Source organism: Mastomys coucha, unplaced genomic scaffold (assembly GCF_008632895.1).
Source record: "Mastomys coucha isolate ucsf_1 unplaced genomic scaffold, UCSF_Mcou_1 pScaffold21, whole genome shotgun sequence".
NCBI lineage: Eukaryota > Metazoa > Chordata > Mammalia > Rodentia > Muridae > Mastomys > Mastomys coucha.
Window position 1 is genome coordinate 17,220,008 of NW_022196904.1, and position 21,153 is coordinate 17,241,160.

Consider the following 21,153-nt stretch of genomic DNA (forward strand, 5'->3'; position numbering starts at 1 on the left):
AGAACACAGAAGCTGTACCTCTGTGGTTCTATGTCATCAACTAGCTATGTATGCACCATGGCTGGAAGATCCTAGGACCTTCTAAAACAATGCTACCATTTGGGAACTGAGTGTCCAAACATACAAGCCTGTAGGGTACATTTCACAGATGGTAACACCTGGTAAAAATTATACTACTGAGTTAAATCCTCAACTTCTTGATAATAAGTAATAATAGTGATTAATAACAATTAACAATTATTGTTTTAGTTTTGTGTGTGCATATTTATGTGAGTGTATACAGTGTGTTTGTACAGATGTGTGTGAGTGCAGGTGTCACAGTGTGTGTGATGGTCCTGGGACAACCTCAAGTGTCTATCCTTGCTTTCCACGTCATTGGAAGTGAGGTCTCTCCTTCTTTGCTGCTGTCCACACCAGGCTAGCTTGCCCTTGGGTTCCAGGAACTCAGTCTCTTTTTTTTTTTTTTTTTTTTTTTTTTTTGCCTAGGATTGCTGGGGTTGCAGAAGAGAGTTCTCATGTCTAGCTTTACACAAGCTCAGGAGATCTTAATTCAGGTCTTCATCCTGCAAACTCTTCCCCAACCTAGCCAAACCCCATCTCTGGGTGTTTAGATCAGCTTATTTTATTTTATTTTATTTTATTTATGTGTATGGGCATTCTCCCTGCATGTATGTCTGTGCACTATGCATATGCAGTGATTGCAGAAGCCGGAAGCTAGAGACAGATTTCCAGGAACTGAAGTTACAGATGATTGTGAGCCACCCTGTAGGAGCTGGGAATTGAACCTAGGTCCTTTGAAAAAGCAGTCAGTGCTCTTGACCACTGAGCCATCTCTCCAGCTCTTAGTTTTTATTTCTGAGACAAAAAATAAAAAGAAAAGTCCCATTAAGTAACCCATGCTGGTCCCGAACTGCTGACCCTCCTGCCTCACAAGTACTGGGATAACAGGTGTGTACCACCTGATTCATGTTTTTTCTTTTCTTTCATGCCAAGGACTCTCTTATGCTCCTTCCCATATCCTCAGAGGGCTCTGCTTCCAGGAAGGCTCCTTGCCTTCTCAGTCACCTGACCCCAGTCTTCTTTTATTACCAGCATCCACCCCCACACACATGTTCACTCATTTAATTAATATTTCGTGGCTGCTCATGGCTAGCTTGGCAACTGGCTTAGCTTTCCTAAGTTCAGAGTAACTGGCTTTCATGGTCTTTATTAGCATTGCCGTGGGCCCTAACAATCTTAGTTCCTGGTCAGTGAGAGTCCAGGGATAGAGAAGGATGATACTACCTGGGGGGTGGAGATGGGATGGGGGAGGGCAGAGGAGGGGACAAAGTTCCTTCCCTGTTCCCAGCATAGCTGGCCTCATGCTCTGGCAGCTGTCCACACTGTGCACTGTGTGACAGGCTGTGTGCCAGTCAGGAGAGGGACTGCCCAGCACACTGAGGCCAGGCACCAGGACTCATGGGACCTGCTGGCTTCCACGGCTGCTCGTGGACAGTGATCCTCCTCTCAGGTGAATCTGTTCTGCACACAGACTTTGCTGGGTGGTTGGGTGGCTGGAGGGTGTGTGTGTGTAAAAGAGACATAAAGAGAGACAAGACAAATAAACCAGACATCAAAGACATTAAGAATAAGAAACAACAATGAAAAAGAAAAGATCTGAGAGAAATTATCTTTCTCTCTTGAAGAAATGATAAGGGAGAGAGGGAAAGATAGTGAGGGAGGAAAAGGATGGGAATAAGAGAAGGAGAGAGAGAGACAGACAGAGGGGGGGTAGGGAGGGAGAGTAAAAAGGGAGAGAGAAGGGGAGGGAGGGAGGAAGGGAGAGAGGAGAGGAGGAAGACAGGAGAGGAGGGAGAGAGAGGAGGGGGAGAGAGAAGAGGGAGAAGAAGAAAAGGAGGGAGAGAAGAGGAGAAAGAGAAGGAGGAGAGAGAGGGAGAAACAGAGTGCAGGGGAGGGAAGGAGACAGAGACAGAGATAGTAGAGCCTGAACCATAGACAAAACCAGGGAGAAACTGAGATAGATGAGGGGGCAGGGGAGACAAAGGACAAAGAGACAGCAAGAAAGCTGGAGAAAAACAGAGGGGAAAGAGAAGAAGATTAGATGGGGGTGGGGGAAGGAAGGACCCTGATAGACAGATGAATGGGCATGAGTAGGCAGGACTGTGACATCCCAGTGGTCCACACATCACTGTGGGGTGGATGTGAAATCCACATCTAATGAGCATCCGAGATGAAAGGGGCTGCAGAGATGGTTCTGGAGTTAAGAGCACTTGTGCAGCTTTGAAGACCTGAGTTCTGGTCCCAGCATTGTATAGCAAGCCAGACAAGGGCTCCTGCAAGCCTGTAACCTCAGCAGTGTGGGGTAAAACATGGAAGGGTCTCTGTGGTTCTTTGGCTGCCAAAAAAAAGTGACCTCCAGATTCAGTGAGAGACCTTGCTTTGAATAAATAAGGTCAAGAGAGAGACAGACAGAGAGAGAGAGAGAGAGAGAGAGAGAGAGAGAGAGAGAGAGAGAGAGAGAGAGAAATAGGTGGTGACCTTTGGCCTCTATGCAAGCACAGGCATGGGCACCCACATGTATGTGTGTGCATACACCACACATGCATTCGCTTGCACACACATGTTGGGGGTTACTAGAGTATTTTAATAAAGCAAGGCACTTGAAGGTGAAGGGATATTTTTGTGATTTTTTTTTGGTGGGTTGTCCACAGAGATAAGGGCTTAGCTCAGCCTTGCTGTGTGACCCTGACTCAGATGTGCCCCTCCCTGGGTCAGAGCTTCACGGCTGATGTGAAGGCTGGACAGACTCCAGGTCCTCCTGAGAGGCTGTTATTGGTTGTGTGCACAAATGTCACTGTGAAGTTTGCTTTCTTCCAGTGGGGACCCAAGTCAGCACAAAAGAAGGAAGCAGGAAGACAAGCTGGGGACTTTCTCTAGAGGAGGTTCTTTCCCAGCTAGGCAGGTTGGTGACAAGGTCCACTTTTGGTTCATTCATCCCTGTGGCTTCCTTCAGTCCTTAGGAGACTTAGGTGAGACTGGATTTGCCCTTAATCCCATTGACAAGAGGGGCAACTGGGACTCAGAGAGAATTACTAGGCCAACTAGGTAACAAAGCAAGGATGGAAACCCTCTGGACCTGTGGCCCTGACCTACAAATGCATTGGAGACAGAGTGGTACAGACATGAAAAGGGTCAGAACATCATTATGCTAAGTGCTAATAAGGAGTTACTGTGTTTGTGTCTTTAAGAATTAAACCTAGGGTATTATTCATGCTAAGAAAATGTTCCACTAACCTAGTCATGGCCCCAGCCCCTAGAATCCCAAGGGAGATTCTAGGCAGAGGCTCTACCACTGGGCCACGCCCCCAGCCCCTTACTGGGGGATTCTAGGCAGGGGTTCTACCACTGAGCAAACACCCCCAGCCCCTCACTGGGTTTGTTTACATATATATGTTTCTGGAAACACAGGGTTTCACTGTGTGTCCCTAGCTCTCCTGGAACTCACTCTGTAGACCAGGCTGGTCTTGAACTCATAGAGATCCACTTGTCTCTGTTTCCTGTGAGCTGGGATTAAAGACATGCACCATCACACTAGGCTTCATTTTTGTTGCTGTTTGTTTTATTTTTTGTTTCCAGACAGAGGCTTACTATGGGTGTCAGGCTGGCTTCAAACATGTGATTGATCCTCCTGCATCTGACACCAGAGTCCTGGGATTACAGACTGGCACTGCTGTGTGTGATCTTGTCTACTTGTGAAGACTACATAATCAATCATACTATTTCATTTCTCTTTCCCTCATTGTCTCTCCTCTCTTGCCTCCCAGCCTTACTTCTGACGACGTGGAGCCCCCCAGCTGCTGCTGCCCTGCATAGCAACACCCAGACGGAGAGAGGTATGGAGTCTTTGGGCTCTCGGTCATGACAAATCGAGTGATTTGTGAGCACAGAGATTGAGATCACTATGCATGTGATTGTCTTCACAGAGAGTAATAGTGAGGGTTTCAATTGCCTTGATAAAACTAGCTAGCACAATTAACCCCTTGGTAACTTGACACACAAACACGTCACTATTCGACTAGAACCTCTCCTTTTTGTTTTGTCCTCAAGATAGCATATTAATAGTAAGTCCGGCATTGACTTCTGGGCCTCATGACCTCCTAGGCTCCAGAGGGCTTAGCACAACACACATAGCACATCTCCTGCGCTCAGGCCAGCTCCACCCTGAGGCTGTTACTGTACTCGGCAGTCATCCCATGGTACTGGTGTCAGGGGACTTCAGCTCTCCTGCACAGTTGCCTCAAGTGTCATTATGCCTTTGAAACCAACACCATCCAGGTGGCTCTGACCAAGTTCAGCTGCCAGCCTGAGATGCAGCCTAAGGCTCCTCCAGACAACAGATCCAGTGTTCTGACCCTAAGGAAACACTTCCCAGAAGATTTCACCTTGACGATCCTGCTCTCTTCTTAATCACAGCAGATTCTTCATCCCCAGCTGACCAGCATCCATTGCCCCAGCAAAGCAAAGTTTCTTGTTTGTAGTTCTTGATTCCAAACGTGAAGTGACCCCGATAGAATCTTCCCTGTGAGACTTCACCAGTCACCAGTCAGACCTATAGTCTTCGCTGCTCTCAGAATCATCTAAGTTCCACAAGTGCTTATTCAGCTCTGAGAACTCAATGAGGTTTCTACCCCAAAGTTCCAGAGTCTTTTCACAATTCTCCACCAAAACATGGCTAGGTTTGTCACACCAATATCCCAAGACCTTGGGCTAGAGAGATGGCTCAGCAGTTAAGAGCACTGACTGCTCTGCCAGAGGTCCTGAGTTCAATTCCCAGCAACCACGTGGTGGCTCACAACCATCTGTAATGGGATCCGATGCCCTCTTCTGGTGTGTCTGAAGACAGCTGCAGTGTTCTCATATAAATAGTAAATAAATCTTAAAAAAAAAAATACCCTAAAGCCTGGCACTAATTCCTGTCTTAGTTAGGGTTTTTATTGCTGTGATAGAGCACCATGACCAAAAGAGCCCTAGGGAGTGTATTGGCCACTATTCTATTGCTGTGAAGAGACACCATGACTAACTCTTATATTAAAAAAAGATTTGTGACAACATCTGTCCCAACACTGGTAGTGACTGTGGGACCAAAGCATGCAGAAACTCTACCAGCCCAATGGCATGGGTTGCTTCCAGTCTGTCTGGGCCTGTGCTCTGAGCAGACCTTGGGAGCAAATTTTGTAGCCAGTTGCACAACACCCAAAGAAAGCTCCACTCCTGGGCACTCTAATGGGCCCAAGATCTCAGGATCCCTGAATCACAGGATCACAGGAACAGCTTGACTCTGAGCAGTTCTGACACAACCTGGATCACAGGTAGAACAGGCCCCAGTCAGATTTAGCCAGGGCAGGTAGCGCTAGAGATAACCAGATGGCCGGAGGCAAGTGTAAAAACAACAGAAACCAAGGTTACTTGGCATCATCAGAACCCAATTCTCCTACCACAGCAAGTCCTGGACACACCATCACACCAGAAAAGCAAGATTCAGATATAAAATCACTTATCATGGTGATGATACAGGACTTTAAGAAGGACATAAATAACTCCCTCAAAGAAATACAGGAAAACACAGGTAAACAGCTAGAACCCCTTAAAAAGGAAACACAAAAATCCCTTAAAGAACTACAGGAAAACACAATCAAACAGGCGAAGAAAATGAACAAAACCATCCAGGATCTAAAAATGGAAATAGAAACAATAAAGAAATCACAAGGCTGGGCATTGGTGGTGCATGCCTTTAATCCCAGCACTTGGGAGGCAGAGGCAGGCGGATTTCTGAGTTCGAGACCAGCCCGATCTACAGAGTGAGTTCCAGGATAGCCAGGGCTATACAGAGAAACTCTGTCTCAAAAAACAAAAAAGAAACAAACAAAAAAAGAAAGAAAAAAGAAAAAAATGCAAAAAGCAAAAAAGCTTCTAACCCAAAACATCCAGGAAATCCAGGACACAATGAGAAGACCAAACCTAAGGATAATAGGTATAGAGGAGAGTGAAAACTCCCAACTTAAAGGGCCAATAAATATCTTCCACAAAATTATAGAAGAAAACTTCCCTAACCTAAAGAAAGAGATGCACATGAACATACAAGAAGCATATAGAACTTCAAATAGATTGGGCCAGAAAAGAAATTCCTCCCGCCACATAATAGTTAAAACACCAAATGCACAAAACAAAGAGAGAATATTAAAAGCAGTAAGGGAAAAAGGTAAGTAACATATAAAGGCAGGCCTATCAGAATTACACCAGACTTCTCACCAGAGACTATGAAAGCTAGAAGATCCTGGGCAAATGTCATACAGACCCTACAAGAACACAAATGCTAGCCCAGGCTACTATACCCAGCAAAACTCTCAATTGCCATAGATGGAGAAAACAAGAGATTCCATGACAAAATGAAATTTACACAATATCTTTCCACAAATCCAGCCCTCAAAGGATAATAGAAGGAAAACATTAGCATAAGGTGCAAAACTACACCATAGAAGAAGCAAGAAAGTAATCTTTCAACAAACTCACACAAATCTAATTCTACCTCTAACAACAAAAATAACAGGAAATAACAATTATTTTTCTTAATATCTTAATATGAAAATTAATACTACCAACATATCCTAATTAATTGAAATCCAAAAACATGAGGAATTAGAAATTTGTTGGCTGTCATCTAGTGGTCTCTCTAATTTGGTAATTGGAGAAATAGGTCCAATATTGTATAATCCATATACACTTTCTGCTTGTTTGTACGTGACAGTGTCTTGCTGGGTACCACATAATGGTCTTGAAATCAGGCTTCTCCTATCTCAGCCTCTCTATTAGTAGGATTGTTTATTTCATATTTTTATACTATACTATGGTTTTCAGAACAGTTTACATATTTCAAAAGTATTTATACAGTCAAAAGAAATGGAAACAATTAACTTGGGAGATGGCTTATAACCACAAAGAGTTAGACTGAATGCTTTGCTTGATGTTTGTAACTATTGTATCAAATTTGAAGAAGAGGACTTTATAAGTTACTCTTTCTCTGAGATGAAGGCTTTTCAAAATCATCACAGCCAATAAACCAGATTCTTACCCTCACCTAATGTCTGTGCCACCCTCGAAGCAGACCCATTGTTCATTGAAACAGTTGGTGAATGAGTTCATGGATAGACCATCTTAATACACACACCATTTCTTTTTCGGGGGGGGGGTTTCGAGACAGGGTTTCTCTGTGTAGCCCTGGCTGTCCTGGAACTCACTCTGTAGACCAGGCTGACCTAGAACTCAGAAATCTGCCTGCCTCTGCCTCCCAAGTGCTGGGATTAAAGGCATGCACCACCACGCCCGTCCACATACCATTTCTTAAATGAATGTAACCTGTTCTCTGTGGTCTGAGAATGATGACAATCACTCCAGTCAAATAACTTTTGACTATAGCAGGAAGTCTGTATCCAAAAAGTCGTGCCTAAAATTCATTCCTTGGTGCAGCAGAACTATCAACTCTCAGCTTAGCTACTGTGGAGGTAAAATCCTTTGGTGATGTGAGGGTCATTGAAGTACACAGCCTTATTACAATGAACTCCAATGTCAAAAAAATTGTTCTTATTTTGGGCTTGTACCACAGTAAAAGCCAAGGTTTTAAGGTCTACTAAAAACAAAACAAACAAACAAAAAGACTTTATTTATGTTCATTTAAAAAAATACTAGTTGTCATGCATTAATTTAAAATATACAATTAATATATGTGGAGTTATTTTAAATTTATATTGAGAAAAACATGTATTTTCAGTATTGCTATAGGCAAGCATCTACATAAGACTGTTCAATTGATTGTTGTTTTATATCAAACAATTTTTTGTTTGTTTGTTTTTTGTGACAGGGTTTCTCTGTACAGCCCTGGCTGTCCTGGAACTCATTCTGTAGACCAGGCTGGCCTCAAACTCAGAAATCTGCCTGTCTCTGCCTCCCAAGTGCTAGGATTAAAGGTGTGTCCCACCACTTCTTGGCCAAATAATTTTTATAATACTCATTTTTATTCTTACAATATTTTATAAATTTTAAAGAATATGACAAAATTAAAAAATGAAAGTTATTGCAGGTACTGAAGTGGGGGTCTCTGGGAGAATTTGGGGTACAAAAGGGAAACAAGAATGTGATATAATTCTATTTACTTAAAATATGTTTTTAAATGTTAACAAATTCAGATAAATTAAAATCATGTATCTTTTCTCATCATAATGCAATAAAACTTAAATCAAGAAAAAAAGAAAAAAAGATTTATTTATTTACATATTTATTTATTTATTTATTTATTTATTTATTTATTTTTGAGACAGGGTTTCTCTGTAGTTCTGGCTGTCCTAGATTTGTTTTGTAGACCAGGCTAGCATCAAAGTCACAAAGGTCTGCCTGCCTCTGACTTCTGAGTGCTGGGATCAAAGGCATGCACCACCACACCCAGCTAAAATAAAGCATTTACTTGGAGCTTGATTATGTGTGTGTCCACCTGTGTCCAGAAGAGTGCATCAGAGCCCCTAGTGCTGGAGTTCCAGGTGGTTGCGAACTGCTCAATGTGGGTGCTGGGAACTGAACTCAGGTCCTCTGCAAGGGCAGCAGGTGCTCCTAACCACTGAGCTATCCCTTCAGTCTCAGTTACTTTCCTTGTGACCATACAATTGAGGGAAGGAAGGGTTTATCTTAGCTCATGATGTAGGGAGATCCAGACCATCAAGGTGAGCAGGAACGAATGTCAGGAGGCAGCTGCTTCTCACACCTTAGTAGAGCAGAGACAATTCTGGAAGGGAAGCCAAGCTACAATCCTTAAAATTACTCTCCCGAGGATTCACCTCCACCCATCCAGTCCCACAACCTCTCAGCTAGCACCAACAGCTGAGGACCAGGATCTATGGGAGATATCCTGATGTCCCCATCATGTTCCACACCTTCTGCATCACTTACACAGCCCCATTTGATGGTGCATGGAGATCAGAAGGAGGATGCAAACTTTTTCACCTAGGAGTGGGGAGATGGGTCAGCATTAGGAGCACCTGCTGCTCTTGCAGAGGACACGAATTCAGTTCCTAGCACCTGTACTTCTGCTGTTAACAACTTCTTCTCCTTCTCCTTCTCCTTCTCCTCCTCCTCCTCCTCCTTCTTCTTCTCCTTCTCCTTCTTCCCCTTCTCCTTCTTCTCCTTCTTCTTCTCCTTCTTCTCTTCCTTCTTCTCCTTCTTCTCCTTCTCCTTCTTCCCCTTCTCCTTCTTCTCCTTCTTCTTCTCCTTCTTCTCCTTCTTCTTCTCCTTTTCCTTCTTCTCCTCCTCCTTCTCCTTCTTCTCCTTCTCCTCCTCCTCCTCTTCCTCCTCCTCCTCCTCCTCCTCCTCCTTCTTCTTTTTGTTTTTTTTTGAGACAGGGTTTCTCTGTGTAGCCCTGGCTATCCTGGAACTCACGTTGTAGACTAGGCTGGTCTCGAACTCAGAAATCTGCCTGCCTCCCAAGTGTTGGGATTAAAGGCATGTGCCACCACTGCCTGGTGATAGTGTTAACTTCTGCTCCAAGGTAATCCAGTGCCCTCTCCTGGCCTCCATAGGTATTGCACACATGTGCTTATATTCAGAAAACTACACATGACAACTAACATACACTTCAAGCACACTGGATTTACATTGGATATGTAGTACTGAGCTCATTCTGGTCCTTTCCTGTCTCATCCTTTTTGTCACTGTCTTGTTCTTCTGTGTCTCTGCATGCCACCATGACTTTTTGCTCTCCCTCTCTGCAGCTCTACAGGCCAAGCCCTCCCTCACAGTCAGTCAGAGCGTTGTCACAGAGCAGAGGGATATGGCAGTCTTCTACTGTAACACTAGTACTGATAATGCCACCATCCACTGGGCCTCCAACAACTCTCCACTTGTGTGCAATGAGCGCATGAAGCTGTCTGCAGATAAAAAGACCCTCACCATCCTCATTGTCCAGCGGGAGGACTCAGGGTCTTACCTGTGTGAAGTACAGCACGGCTTTGAAGTTCAGAGAAGTGACATTGTCTCGCTGGAGGTGAACTGTGAGTCTTACAGGTTCCTTTACCTGTTGTGGACACCCGCTTCTCTGGCACTGCATTGTCTCAGGCTGTAAAATGCCAGCCCAGAGAGGATTTACAGGGTGAAAGTGAAATCGAGGATTAGAGTCCTTGTCTAGCACAAATGAGCCCTGGATTTGATCCCAAGCAAATCCCATAGGAAAGAAAACAAATGTAGACTTCAAACAGGAAACTGATATTCACATTAGGATTCCATCTGAAATAGCTACTTTAGTGAATTAAAACCTGAGGTTTTAAACAGTATGTCTATAACAAATCCACCTCCAACAGATTCCGACCTTCATCAGACCCCACCTTCATCAGACCCCACCTTCATCAGATCCCCACCTCCATCAGACCCCACCTCCATCAGACCCACCTCCATTAGACCCCTCCTCCATCAAACCCCACCTCCATCAAACCCCACCTCCATCAGACCCCACCTCCATCAAACCCCACCTCCATCAGACCCCACCTCCATCAGATCCATACCACCTTTGTAAGTACGTGGAGAAGAAAGCAGTACCTATAGTATGCCCCCATAAGTGATCTGCCGCTGATTCTCAGGCCTCTGCCATGCTTGTTCCCACCCTCTCAGATGGTCCTGACCCTGTGTCGATCAAGCTGGATTCAGGAGTAGCCACTGGGGATGTGGTTGAAGTGATGGAAGGCCACACCGTGAACTTCTGGGTGGAAGCACAGTCCTGTCCTGTCCCTGCCTATGCGTGGTATCTCCCCAGTGACTTTATCCAGCCCCCCACCACAGGAACATTCACCATCCATGCTGTGTCCAGGGAACACGAGGGCATATATAGGTGCCTGGTAGCCAACCCTGTCACCAACTTGTCCCGCCTAGGTGTTGTCAAAGTCCAAGTGCTTGGTGAGTGTTATTTCCTGGTTTCTCTTTTGCTTCTTTAAGGGATCAGAAGCTGAGGTTTTACATGGGCCCAGAGACTTAGTCTGGGATTTTAGGGGAACTCTTTGATTATCTGGGTGGGTAGAGTCTTGATGGTGTTTTGAAGAAACAGTCAGTGGCAATTGTTACACTCTCAAGTAAAAGCTGAAAACTCCAGTCCCACCTTAGTATTTGAGGAGGAAATAGAGGTTGGATGATTTTCCAAATAAAAGGTGTCAGAGCATGGTTCTGATCGCAGGGAAGGACACAACACCAGCTTGGCAAATATTCAAGACTTTCTTACCTCTCTGTGGGTACCCATGGTTTGACTCTTTGAATAGGAAGGAGTTGTGTGTCTATATAGGTAAACTAACACAACCCACACTCCATATACACTAGAAGACTGATTATAAGCACGGGCCACTCTCACACATACAACAGGCACATACAGCTTATATACAACACATACACATAGCAACACAACACATACATATACCTCATACAGTCATAGAAGACACAAATACATATAACACACACACACTCAATACAAAATACAGAGCAAGCATATCAAAGACATACTGAGCCATACCCACTGAGCCACCTCACCACCCAAATTAAAACAAATAGAACAAACAAACAAAAAACCTAAATAACTTCAAGGCTACATAGTGAGTTCAAGGCCAATGTGTGTAACCTAGTGAGGCCCTGTTCCAGAATACCACTGAGTTCAATGCTTCTTGGTAGAATGCCTGTTTACAATCCCCCAGTGAGGGTCTGGAGAGTGGCTCAGTGCAAAAGCACTTGTTTAGAATTTAGGAGTCTTTAGGTCGAGTCCCTGATACCACAAAGCAAACAACAAAAAATATATAGACCCAGGCAACATACATCTACACACCATAATACAGACTCCAATAAAACATGTAAGGAACACTCAATATGTACCATAACATATGCAATGTCACAGATATGGAACATACACTCAGATACAAGATGTGTGTGTGTGTGTGTGTGTGTGTGTGTGTGTGTAAACACAGTGCATGTGCATTCTGCTCATACAATTCATAGTCATAACACACACAACACAACATATAAAGCAGGCATAAAATCAACAGCCCCATAAACACACCCCAATCCCATAAAATCTTCTCCCACACAAAACACGTAACATTCTTTTTTCTTTTTATTTCTTTTTATTTTTTTTATCTTTTTGGTTTTTTGAGACAGGGTTTCTCTGTGTAGCCCTGGCTGTCCCGGAACTCACTCTGTAGACCAGGCTGGCCTTGAACTCAGAAATCCATCTGCCTCTGCCTCCCAAATGCTAGGATTAAAGGTGTGTACCACCACCACCCACATAACATTCTTATACTATTGTCATGCATACCTACTCATCCACAAAAGCCACCTGTGTTCTACACACAAGTTCTGTGGTCCAGTGCCCAACACACACATGCTCACACACACCCCTGGAAAACTCAGGGTTTTTTTGTTTTTGTTTGGTTTGACACATGGTTTCACTATATAGCCTAGCTGACCTGTAACTTGCTATGTAGATCAGGCTGGCCTTGAACTCACAGAGATGCGTCTGCTTCCCAAGTGCTGAGATTAAAGGCCTGTGCCATCTCTGGTAGTGTAGGAGTCTTAGGAATCAATCCTTCCTTGGTCTGAACTTGTATCTCCCTGTGTTTTCAGAAAAAGTGACTGTACCGTATATCGAGTTCCCAACCTCAGACCTTGTGGAGAACGCCACCTCTGTGAAGCTGACCTGCAAAACTAGTCATGAGAGGGTTGATGTCCATTGGTTTCTGAAGGGTCAGCCACTCAGGCCTAGTGAGCGTCTGACACTGTCATCCCAAAACAGAACCCTTACCATTCATGGCCTTCAGAGAGATGATACTGGACCCTATGAGTGTGAGGTGTGGAACTGGGGTAGCCAGGCACGCAGCGTCCCTCAGATGCTCATCATCAACTGTGAGTGGTGGGATCTGGATCTCTGCCTCCTCCCTCCCTCCCTTCATCTTTTCCATATCCCTGCCTCTTTAAGGAGTCAGATCTTTCTGGACGCAGTGGTACACACCTATAATCCCAACACATGGGAGGTTGAGACAGGAGGATTGCAAATTTGAGGTCAGCGATGATCTGAAAAGGCAGATGATGCATAAAAGCAACAACAAAGAAAAAAAGAGAAGAAAGGAAAAGAAAGGAAAAGAGAAAGCCATACCTTTTACCCAGTGATTCTCACCCTGTAGGGCTCTAGCCCTTTGGCAACCTTCTATCTCCAAAAATTTTCATTACTATTCATAACAGTAGCAAAATTACTGTTATGAAGTAGCAACAAAATAATTTTATGGTTGTGGTGATGGCGGTGTAGTGGGGTCACCATAACATGAGGAACTGTACGGGTTGCAGCATTCGGAAGGTTGAGAACCACTGAACTTCAAGCCCTTTTGCATTCAAGGCATGGATCTGGGGGCTGGACAGATCTGTCTCAGGCATTATGCAACTTGTAGTGTAGCAGATAGACCCTAGAGAGATAAACAAGGGCCAGCATGATGACTCAGGGTGTAAAGGTGGTTTCCCCAAAGCCTGATGACTCGAGTTCAATCCTCAGGAGCCCCAAAGTGGAAGGAGAGAACCAACTCCTGCAAGTCATCCTCTACATGCATATCATGCCACATGCATGTTCCTTGCCACAGAGATAAGAGGTATAGGCTGATAAACTAGATAAGGGAGACAACTGCACCAGCCCCCACACACTCATATGTGAACACATTGCACCCACAACTTCAAACAAAAGTCAAAGTTGGGCATGGTGGCACATGCTTACCCAGAACTCTGGAAGATGAGGCAGGTGGATCTCTGTGAGTTCAAGACCAGCATAGTCTACACAGTGAGTTCCAGGGCATCCAGGGCTACACAGAGAGACCTTGTAAATCAATCAATCAATCAATCAATCAATCAATCAATCATTTAAGACAAAACAAAATAATAGAACCCAGGAGAGCCTGTGTTTTCCAGGTGAAAGCTGGGATTCCTTTAGTTTAAACCAAGGAGGAAAGCTAAGCCACCTGTGATTGTACGTGGCTACAATCCCAGTATTCAAGACATGGAGGCTGGAGGATCGGGAGTTCAAGGTCATTCTTGGCTAAAGAGTGAGTTTGAGAACAGCCTTTGCTACTTGAGTCTGTCACAACAAATTAAAACCAACAAGAAACCAAAAGACAGTGGTGGTGCAACCCTTAATTCCAGCACTCAGCAGCCAGAGGCAGGCGGATTTCTGAGTTCGAGGCCAGCCTGGTCTACAGAGTGAGTTCCAGGACAGCTAGGGCTACACAGAGGAATCCTGCCCCCCCCCCAAAAAAACAAAGAAACAAACAACAAACAAACAAACAAACAAACAAATGAAACCCAAAAGTACCAAAATAACAACAGCCAAAATCCCCAAAGCAAAACACGAGCAAAAGAAACAAAGAAAAGCAGAAAAGAAAAGAAAAGAAAAGAAAAGAAAAGAAAAGAAAAGAAAAGAAAAAAATCTGGTAACTTTGCCTGTGGCATTGGAGACTCATGCTGTGTGACTTTGCAGATGGCCCTGACCGAGTGGACATCACCCAGGGGTCAGCGTCTGGAGTGGTCAGCACTGTTGAAGCAATGCTCAACACCAGCCTGACCCTGCACTGCCGGGCTGACTCCAAACCAGGTGCCAGGTATCACTGGACCCACGAGCACTCCTCTGAGGTGCTTGATGGGGAGCAGCTGAGCATCAAGGCACTGAGGCAGGAGCATCAGGGCACTTACACCTGTACGAGCTCCAACGATGTCACCGGCCTGGCCCGATCCGCCTCTGTCCTGGTCATGGTGGTGGGTGAGTTGCTCTATTTCCTTTCATCTGGAATGCACCTAGTTTCCCCCCACGTGGCTCTAGCCACCTGCCTCTCTTCTACCATGGCCTGTGGCGGTGACTTGCTAGATTTCCAGTCCAGAGTCACAGAATCCCGACATCTCACGCTCAGACAGCCTCTACTTTCTACTGTGTGTTCCAACAATGTCTTTGAGTTGTCTGAATCTTGTCTTTCTTACCTGTACATTGGTTTCTGCTGTTACTTAAAATGTTCTTTAACTATATGAATGCGTGTCTGTGTGGGTATGTGCACATGAATGCACGTGCTCTCAGTGGCGAGAAGAGGGTGTCAGATTTATTATATGTAAGTACACTGTAGCTGTCTTCAGACACTTCAGAAGAGGGAGTCAGATCTCATTATGGATGGTTGTGAGCCACCATGTTGTTGCTGGGATTTGAACTCAAACCACTGAACCAACACTCCAGCCCCATGATACTACTGTTTTGTGACAGGTTCTCTCTGTGTAGCTCAGGCTGGCCCTAGACCTTTCCTTTCCTTTCCTTTCCTTTCCTTTCCTTTCCTTTCCTTTCCTTTCCTTTCCTTTCCTTTCCTTTCTTTTCCTTTCCTTTCCCTTCCTTCCTTCCTTCCTTCCTTCCTTCCTTCCTTCCTTCCTTCCTTCCTTCCTTTCTTTTTTTGATGCAGGGTTGATTAAAGGCATATGCCACCATCCCTGGTGTATGGCTCCCAACCGTTGATCTTCCTGCCTCAGCCTCCTGAGTACTAAGAAAACATGCCTCACTAGCCCTGTCTATGATGGATGCATTCTAGAGTTGCTTAGAGATACACTGGATCTTGGATATAACCTGAGAAAAAAAGGAGAGAGTTCACAGTTAATGTACTAATTACAGTAAATATGTGTTATATATACATATAATATGCCTGGTAGAGAAACCTGGCCTGAGTTCTTTTATTATTTTATTTGTGTGTGTTTGTGTGTGTGTGTGTGTGTGTGTGTGTGTGTGTACTGCACGTGTGTGTAGGTTCATGAGTGTGCAGGTGCATGTGCCCATGTGTGGAGGTCAACCTCAGGTGCTGTTCTGCAGGGATCATTCACCTTGTTTTTTGAGACAGGGCCTTTCATTGGCCCAAAAGTAACCAAATAGGTTTGGATAGCTTATTTGAGCCTCAGGGCCACCTGGCTCTGCCTCCCTGGCTCTGATATTGTAAGCACACGCCACCAGGTTTTTTGTAATATGGGTTCTGGGGATTAAACACAGGTCCTTGTGCTGGGGAGGCAAGCTTGCTAACCAAAGCAACTCCACAGCTCATTCAGAACTTTTTTAAAAGTTAATTAATTTAATTATTTTATGTGTCCAGGTGTCTTAGTTACTGTTCTGTTGCTATGAAGAGACACCATGACCAAGGCAACTCTTACAGAGAAAGAAAGCATTCAATTGGGGGCTTGCTTACAATTTTGTAGGTTAGTCCATTATCATCATGGTAGAGAGCGTGGGAGTAGGCAGGCATGGTGCTGGAGAAGTCCAGCAGATCTGCAGGACTGGGCCCACCCCCAGTGACACACCTCCTCCAACAGGGCCATACCTTCTCCAGTAAGACCTAATTCTTCCCAATGAATACCACTAAGTGGGAACCAAGTATTGAAATTTATGAGCCTATGGTGGTCATTCTAATTTGAACCACCACAATGGGTATTTGCCTACATATATGTATATATGCCACATGTATGCATGATACCCATGGAGGTCAGGAAAGGACAATGGATCCCCTGGAACTGGATTCACAGACAGTCGTGAGCCACCATGTGAGTTCTGGGAATTGAACGCAGGTCCTCTGGAAGAGCAGCTTATAATCTTAGCCACTCTCTAGTCTCCTGTTTTGAGATCTTAACAGGAAAATACAGTGTCACTCACTAGAGTTCAAATCCCAGCTCCAGCTCTTATTAGAGTATCATTGAGAGCAATTTACTCAGTCTTTCAGGGTTTCTGAATAATTAATTGTCTTTTTTCTTTTATTGGATTTTTTAAATTTAAATTGCAAATGTTATCTCCCTTCCTAGTTTACCTCCCCAAAATTCCCTATCCCATCTCCCCTCCTCCTGCTTCTGCAAGGGTATTCCCCCAGCCACCTATCCACTCCTGCCTCCTTGCCCTGGCATTCCCATACACTGGGACATCAAGCCTTTACAGGACCAAGGGTCTCTCCTCCTATCGATGTCCAATAAGGCAATCCTCTGCTACATATGTGGCTGGAGCCATGGTTCCCTCCATGTGCATTCTTTGGTTAGTGGTTTAGTCCCTGGGAGCTCTGGGAGGTCTGTTTGGTTGATATTGTTCTTCAGCTCTTTCAGTCCTTTCTCTAACTCTTCCATTGGAGACTCCATACTCAGTCGAAAGGATGGCTGTGAGCATCCACCTCTGTATTTGTCAGGCTCGGCAGAGCCTCTAAGGAGACTTGGCTCCTTAGGATATTAGGCTCCTGTCAGCAAGCACTTCTTGGCTTCCACAATAGTGTCTATGTTTGATGATTGTATATGGGATGGATCCTCAGGTGGGGCAGTCTCTGGATGGCCTTTCCTTTAGTCTCTGCTCCAAACTTTGTCTTCATATTTCCTCCCATGAGTATTTTGTTCTCCCTTCTAAGAAAGACTGAAGCATCCACACTTTGGTCTTCCTTCTTCTTGAGCTTCATGTGGTCTGTGAATTCTATCTTGGATATTCCAAGCTTTTGGGCTAATATTCACTTATCAGTGAGTGCATACCATGTGTGTTCTTTTGTGACTGGATTACCTCACTCAGGATGATATTTTCTAGTTCTATCCATTTGTCTGCAAATTTCATGAAGTCATTGTTTTTAATAGCTGAGTAGTATTCCATTGTGTAAACGTACTGCATTTTCTGTATCCATTCTTCTATTGAAGGACATCTGGGTTCTTTCCAGCTTCTGGATATTATAAATAAGGCTGCTATGAACAGAGTGGGGCATGTGTCCTTGTTATATCTTAGAGCATCTTTTGGTGGTATAGCTAGGTCCTTGGGTAGTACTATGTTGAATTTTCTGAGGAACTGCCAGACTGATTTCCAGAGTGGTTGTACCAGTTTGCAATTCCAACAGCAATGAAGGAGTTTTCCTCTTTCTCCACATCCTCTCCAGCATCTTGTCACCTGAGTTTTTGATCTTAACCATTTTGGCTGGTGTAAGGTGGAATCTTAGGCTCATTTTGATTTGCATTTCCCTAATGACTCAGGATGTTGACCATTTCTTTAGGTGCTTCTTAGCCATTAGAGATTTTTCAGTTGAGAATTCTTTATTTACCTAGGTACCCCACTTTAATAGGGTTATTTGGTTCTCTGAAGACTTGAGTTCTTGAGTTCTTTGTATAATTGGATATTAGTCCCCTATTGTATATAGGATTGATAAAGATTTTTTCCAAACTGTTGGTTGCTGTTTTGTCCTATTGACAGTGTCCTTTGCCTTACAGAAGCTTTTCAATTTTATGAGATTCCATTTGTCTGTAGTTGATCTTAGAGACTGAGCCATTGGTGTTATGTTCAGGAAATTTTTGCCTGTGCCCATGTTTCCAAAGCTCTTTGCCACTTTCTCTTCTATTAGATTCCATGCATCTTGTCTTATGTGGAGGTCCTTGATCCACTTGGACTTGAGCTTTGTACAAGGATGTAAGAATGGATCAATTTGGACACACACAGGATCACAGGTGATGCCACAACATCTGCCCCAATGCCCAGTGTAACTGGGACCACTGGGATCCAGGGATGCAGGAACCCCCACACAGTCAGAGACAGGGGTTCCTCCCAGTTTGTATGGTTTGCACCAGTGTCCAGGCAGACCCCAGGCCGCTGGCTCCCCACCCACTCCTACAACACTTAGAAAAAGCTTGATTCCCTGGAGATCTGAAACATCCAGACTCACTGAAACTCTGACACACCCATGATCATAGTTGAGGCCACAACATCTGCCCCAACACCCCATGTAACTGGGACCCCCACAGGAACCAGGGAAGCATGAACCCCCAACCAGCCAGAGGCACCCTTTACTTCTAGCTTGCATCTGTGTCCAGAGCAGACTCAGGGCTCTGGCTGCCCACCCACTCCTGCAACACCCAGAGGCAGCTTGACTCCCAGGAGCTTTGTCACAACCAGCATCTTAGGATCCCAAAATCACCGGATCCCAGAATCACAGGATCACAGAGACAGCTGGACTCTGAGGAGTTCTGACACAACCAGGATCACAGGAGGGACAGGGTCCAGTCTGAGATAGCAAGGGGAGGTAGCACTAGAGATAACCAGATGGTGAGAGGCAAGCACAAGAGCATAAGCAACAGAAACCAATGCTACTTGACAACATCAGAACACATTTCTCCCACTACACCAAGTCCTGGATACCCCAATATACATGCAAAGCAAGATTCAGATCTAAAATCCCGTCTCATGAATAGGATAGAGGAATTTAAAAAGATCATAAATAACTCACTTAAAGAAATATAGAACACAAGTAAACAAGTAGAAGCCCTTTAAGAGGACACAAATAAATCTCTCTCTTTTTAAAAAAGATTTATTTTTTTAATTATATGTAAGTACACTGTAGCTGTCTTTAGACAGTTTTTCTTCTCTCTCTGGCCCTGCTCTCTCTGGCCATGCTTGCTCTGTCCCACTAGCTCCACTACAAAGCTTTATTTATTTATTTATTTATTTATTTATTTATTTATTTATTTACTATATGTAAGTACTGTGTGGCTGTCTTCAGACACCCCAGAAGAGGGCATCAGATCTCATTAAGGATAGTTGTGAGCCACCATGTGATTGCTGAGATTTGAACCAGGACCTTCAGAAAAGCAGTCAGTGCTGTTAACCATTGAGCCATTCTCCAGCCCCACAAATAGATCTCTTAAAGAAATACAGGAAAACACAATCAAAGGTAAATGAATTGAACAAAACTCTCTGGGATCTAAAAATGGAAATAGAAACATCAAAGAAAACACAAAGGGAGACAACTCTGGAGATGGAAAACCCAGGAAAGGGATCAGGAGTCACAAATGCAAACAAGCATCAGCAACAGAATACAACAGATAGAAGAGAGAATCTCAGGTGTAGAAGATACCATAGAAAACATTGACACAACAGTCAAAGAAAATACAAAAAGCAAAAAGGTCCTAACTCAAAACACTCAAGAAATCCAGGGCACAATGAAAATAAAGAAAGAATCCCAATTCAAAGGGCCAGCAAACATCATCAACAAAACTATAGGGAAAAACTTCCCTAACCTAAAGAGAGATATGTTCATAAACAGTCAAGAAGCCTAAAGAACACCAAACAGGTGGGACCAGAAAAGAAATTCCTCCTGTCACAAAATAATCAAAATAACAAATGCACAGAACAAAGAAAGAGTACTGAAAGCAGTAAAGGTCAAGTAACATATAAAGGCAGACCTACCAGATTTACACCAGACTTCTCACCAGAGACTATAAAAGCTAGAAGATCCTGGGCAGATGTGATACAGACCCTAAGAGAACACAAATGACATCCCAGGCTACTATGCCCAGAAAAACTCTCAATTACCATAGAGGGAGAAACAAATATATTCCATGACAAAGTCGAAAGTTTTTATTTTATTTTAGTTTTTTGTTTTTTATTTATTTATTTTTTTTGATTTTTCGAGACAAGGTTTCTCTGTATAGCCCTAGCTGTCCTGGAACTCACTCTGTAGACCAGGCTGGCCTCAAACTCAGAAATCGGCTTGCCTCTGCCTCCCAAGTGCTGGGATTAAAGGCGTGCACCACCACTGCCTGACAACAAAGCCAAATTTAAACAATATCTTTCCACTAAACCAGACCTACAGAGGAAAATAGAAGAAAAACTCCAACACAAGGGGGGAACTACACACAGGAAAAGGCAAAAAACTAATCATCTCACAACAGCCCCCCAAAAGGAGAACCACACAAGCATAATTCCACCTCTAGTAACAAAAATACAAGGAGCAACAATCATTGGTACTTAATATCTCTGAACAAAAATGGATTTTGCTACATACAAGAAACATACCTCATTAAGAAAGACAGAAGCTACCTCAAAGTAAAAGGCTGGGATTTTTTTCCAAGCAAATGGTCCCAAGAAACAAACAGGAGTAGCAATTATCAAAACCAAATTATCATAACCAAATTATCAAAATCAGAAATAAAAAGGGAGACATAAGCCGGGCATTGATGGCACACTCCTTTCATCCCAGCACTTGGGAGGCAGAGGCAGGCAGATTTCTGAGTTTGAGGCCAGCCTGGTCTACA

At 44.0% G+C, this 21,153-nt stretch overlaps 1 protein-coding gene across 1 annotated transcript in view; it reads left to right on the plus strand.

Annotated features, from left to right (window-relative positions):
* The first annotated feature begins 1,458 nt into the window (after nt 1-1,458).
* The window catches only part of Ceacam20 (CEA cell adhesion molecule 20), a 33,402-nt gene continuing 13,707 nt past the window's right edge, over nt 1,459-21,153 (plus strand). The window contains exons 1-6 of the mRNA XM_031384122.1: nt 1,459-1,510; nt 3,825-3,893; nt 9,813-10,091; nt 10,705-10,986; nt 12,691-12,969; nt 14,582-14,860. Coding sequence (XP_031239982.1) covers nt 1,459-1,510; nt 3,825-3,893; nt 9,813-10,091; nt 10,705-10,986; nt 12,691-12,969; nt 14,582-14,860 — 1,240 coding nt within the window. The remainder of the gene's footprint in view (nt 1,511-3,824; nt 3,894-9,812; nt 10,092-10,704; nt 10,987-12,690; nt 12,970-14,581; nt 14,861-21,153) is intronic.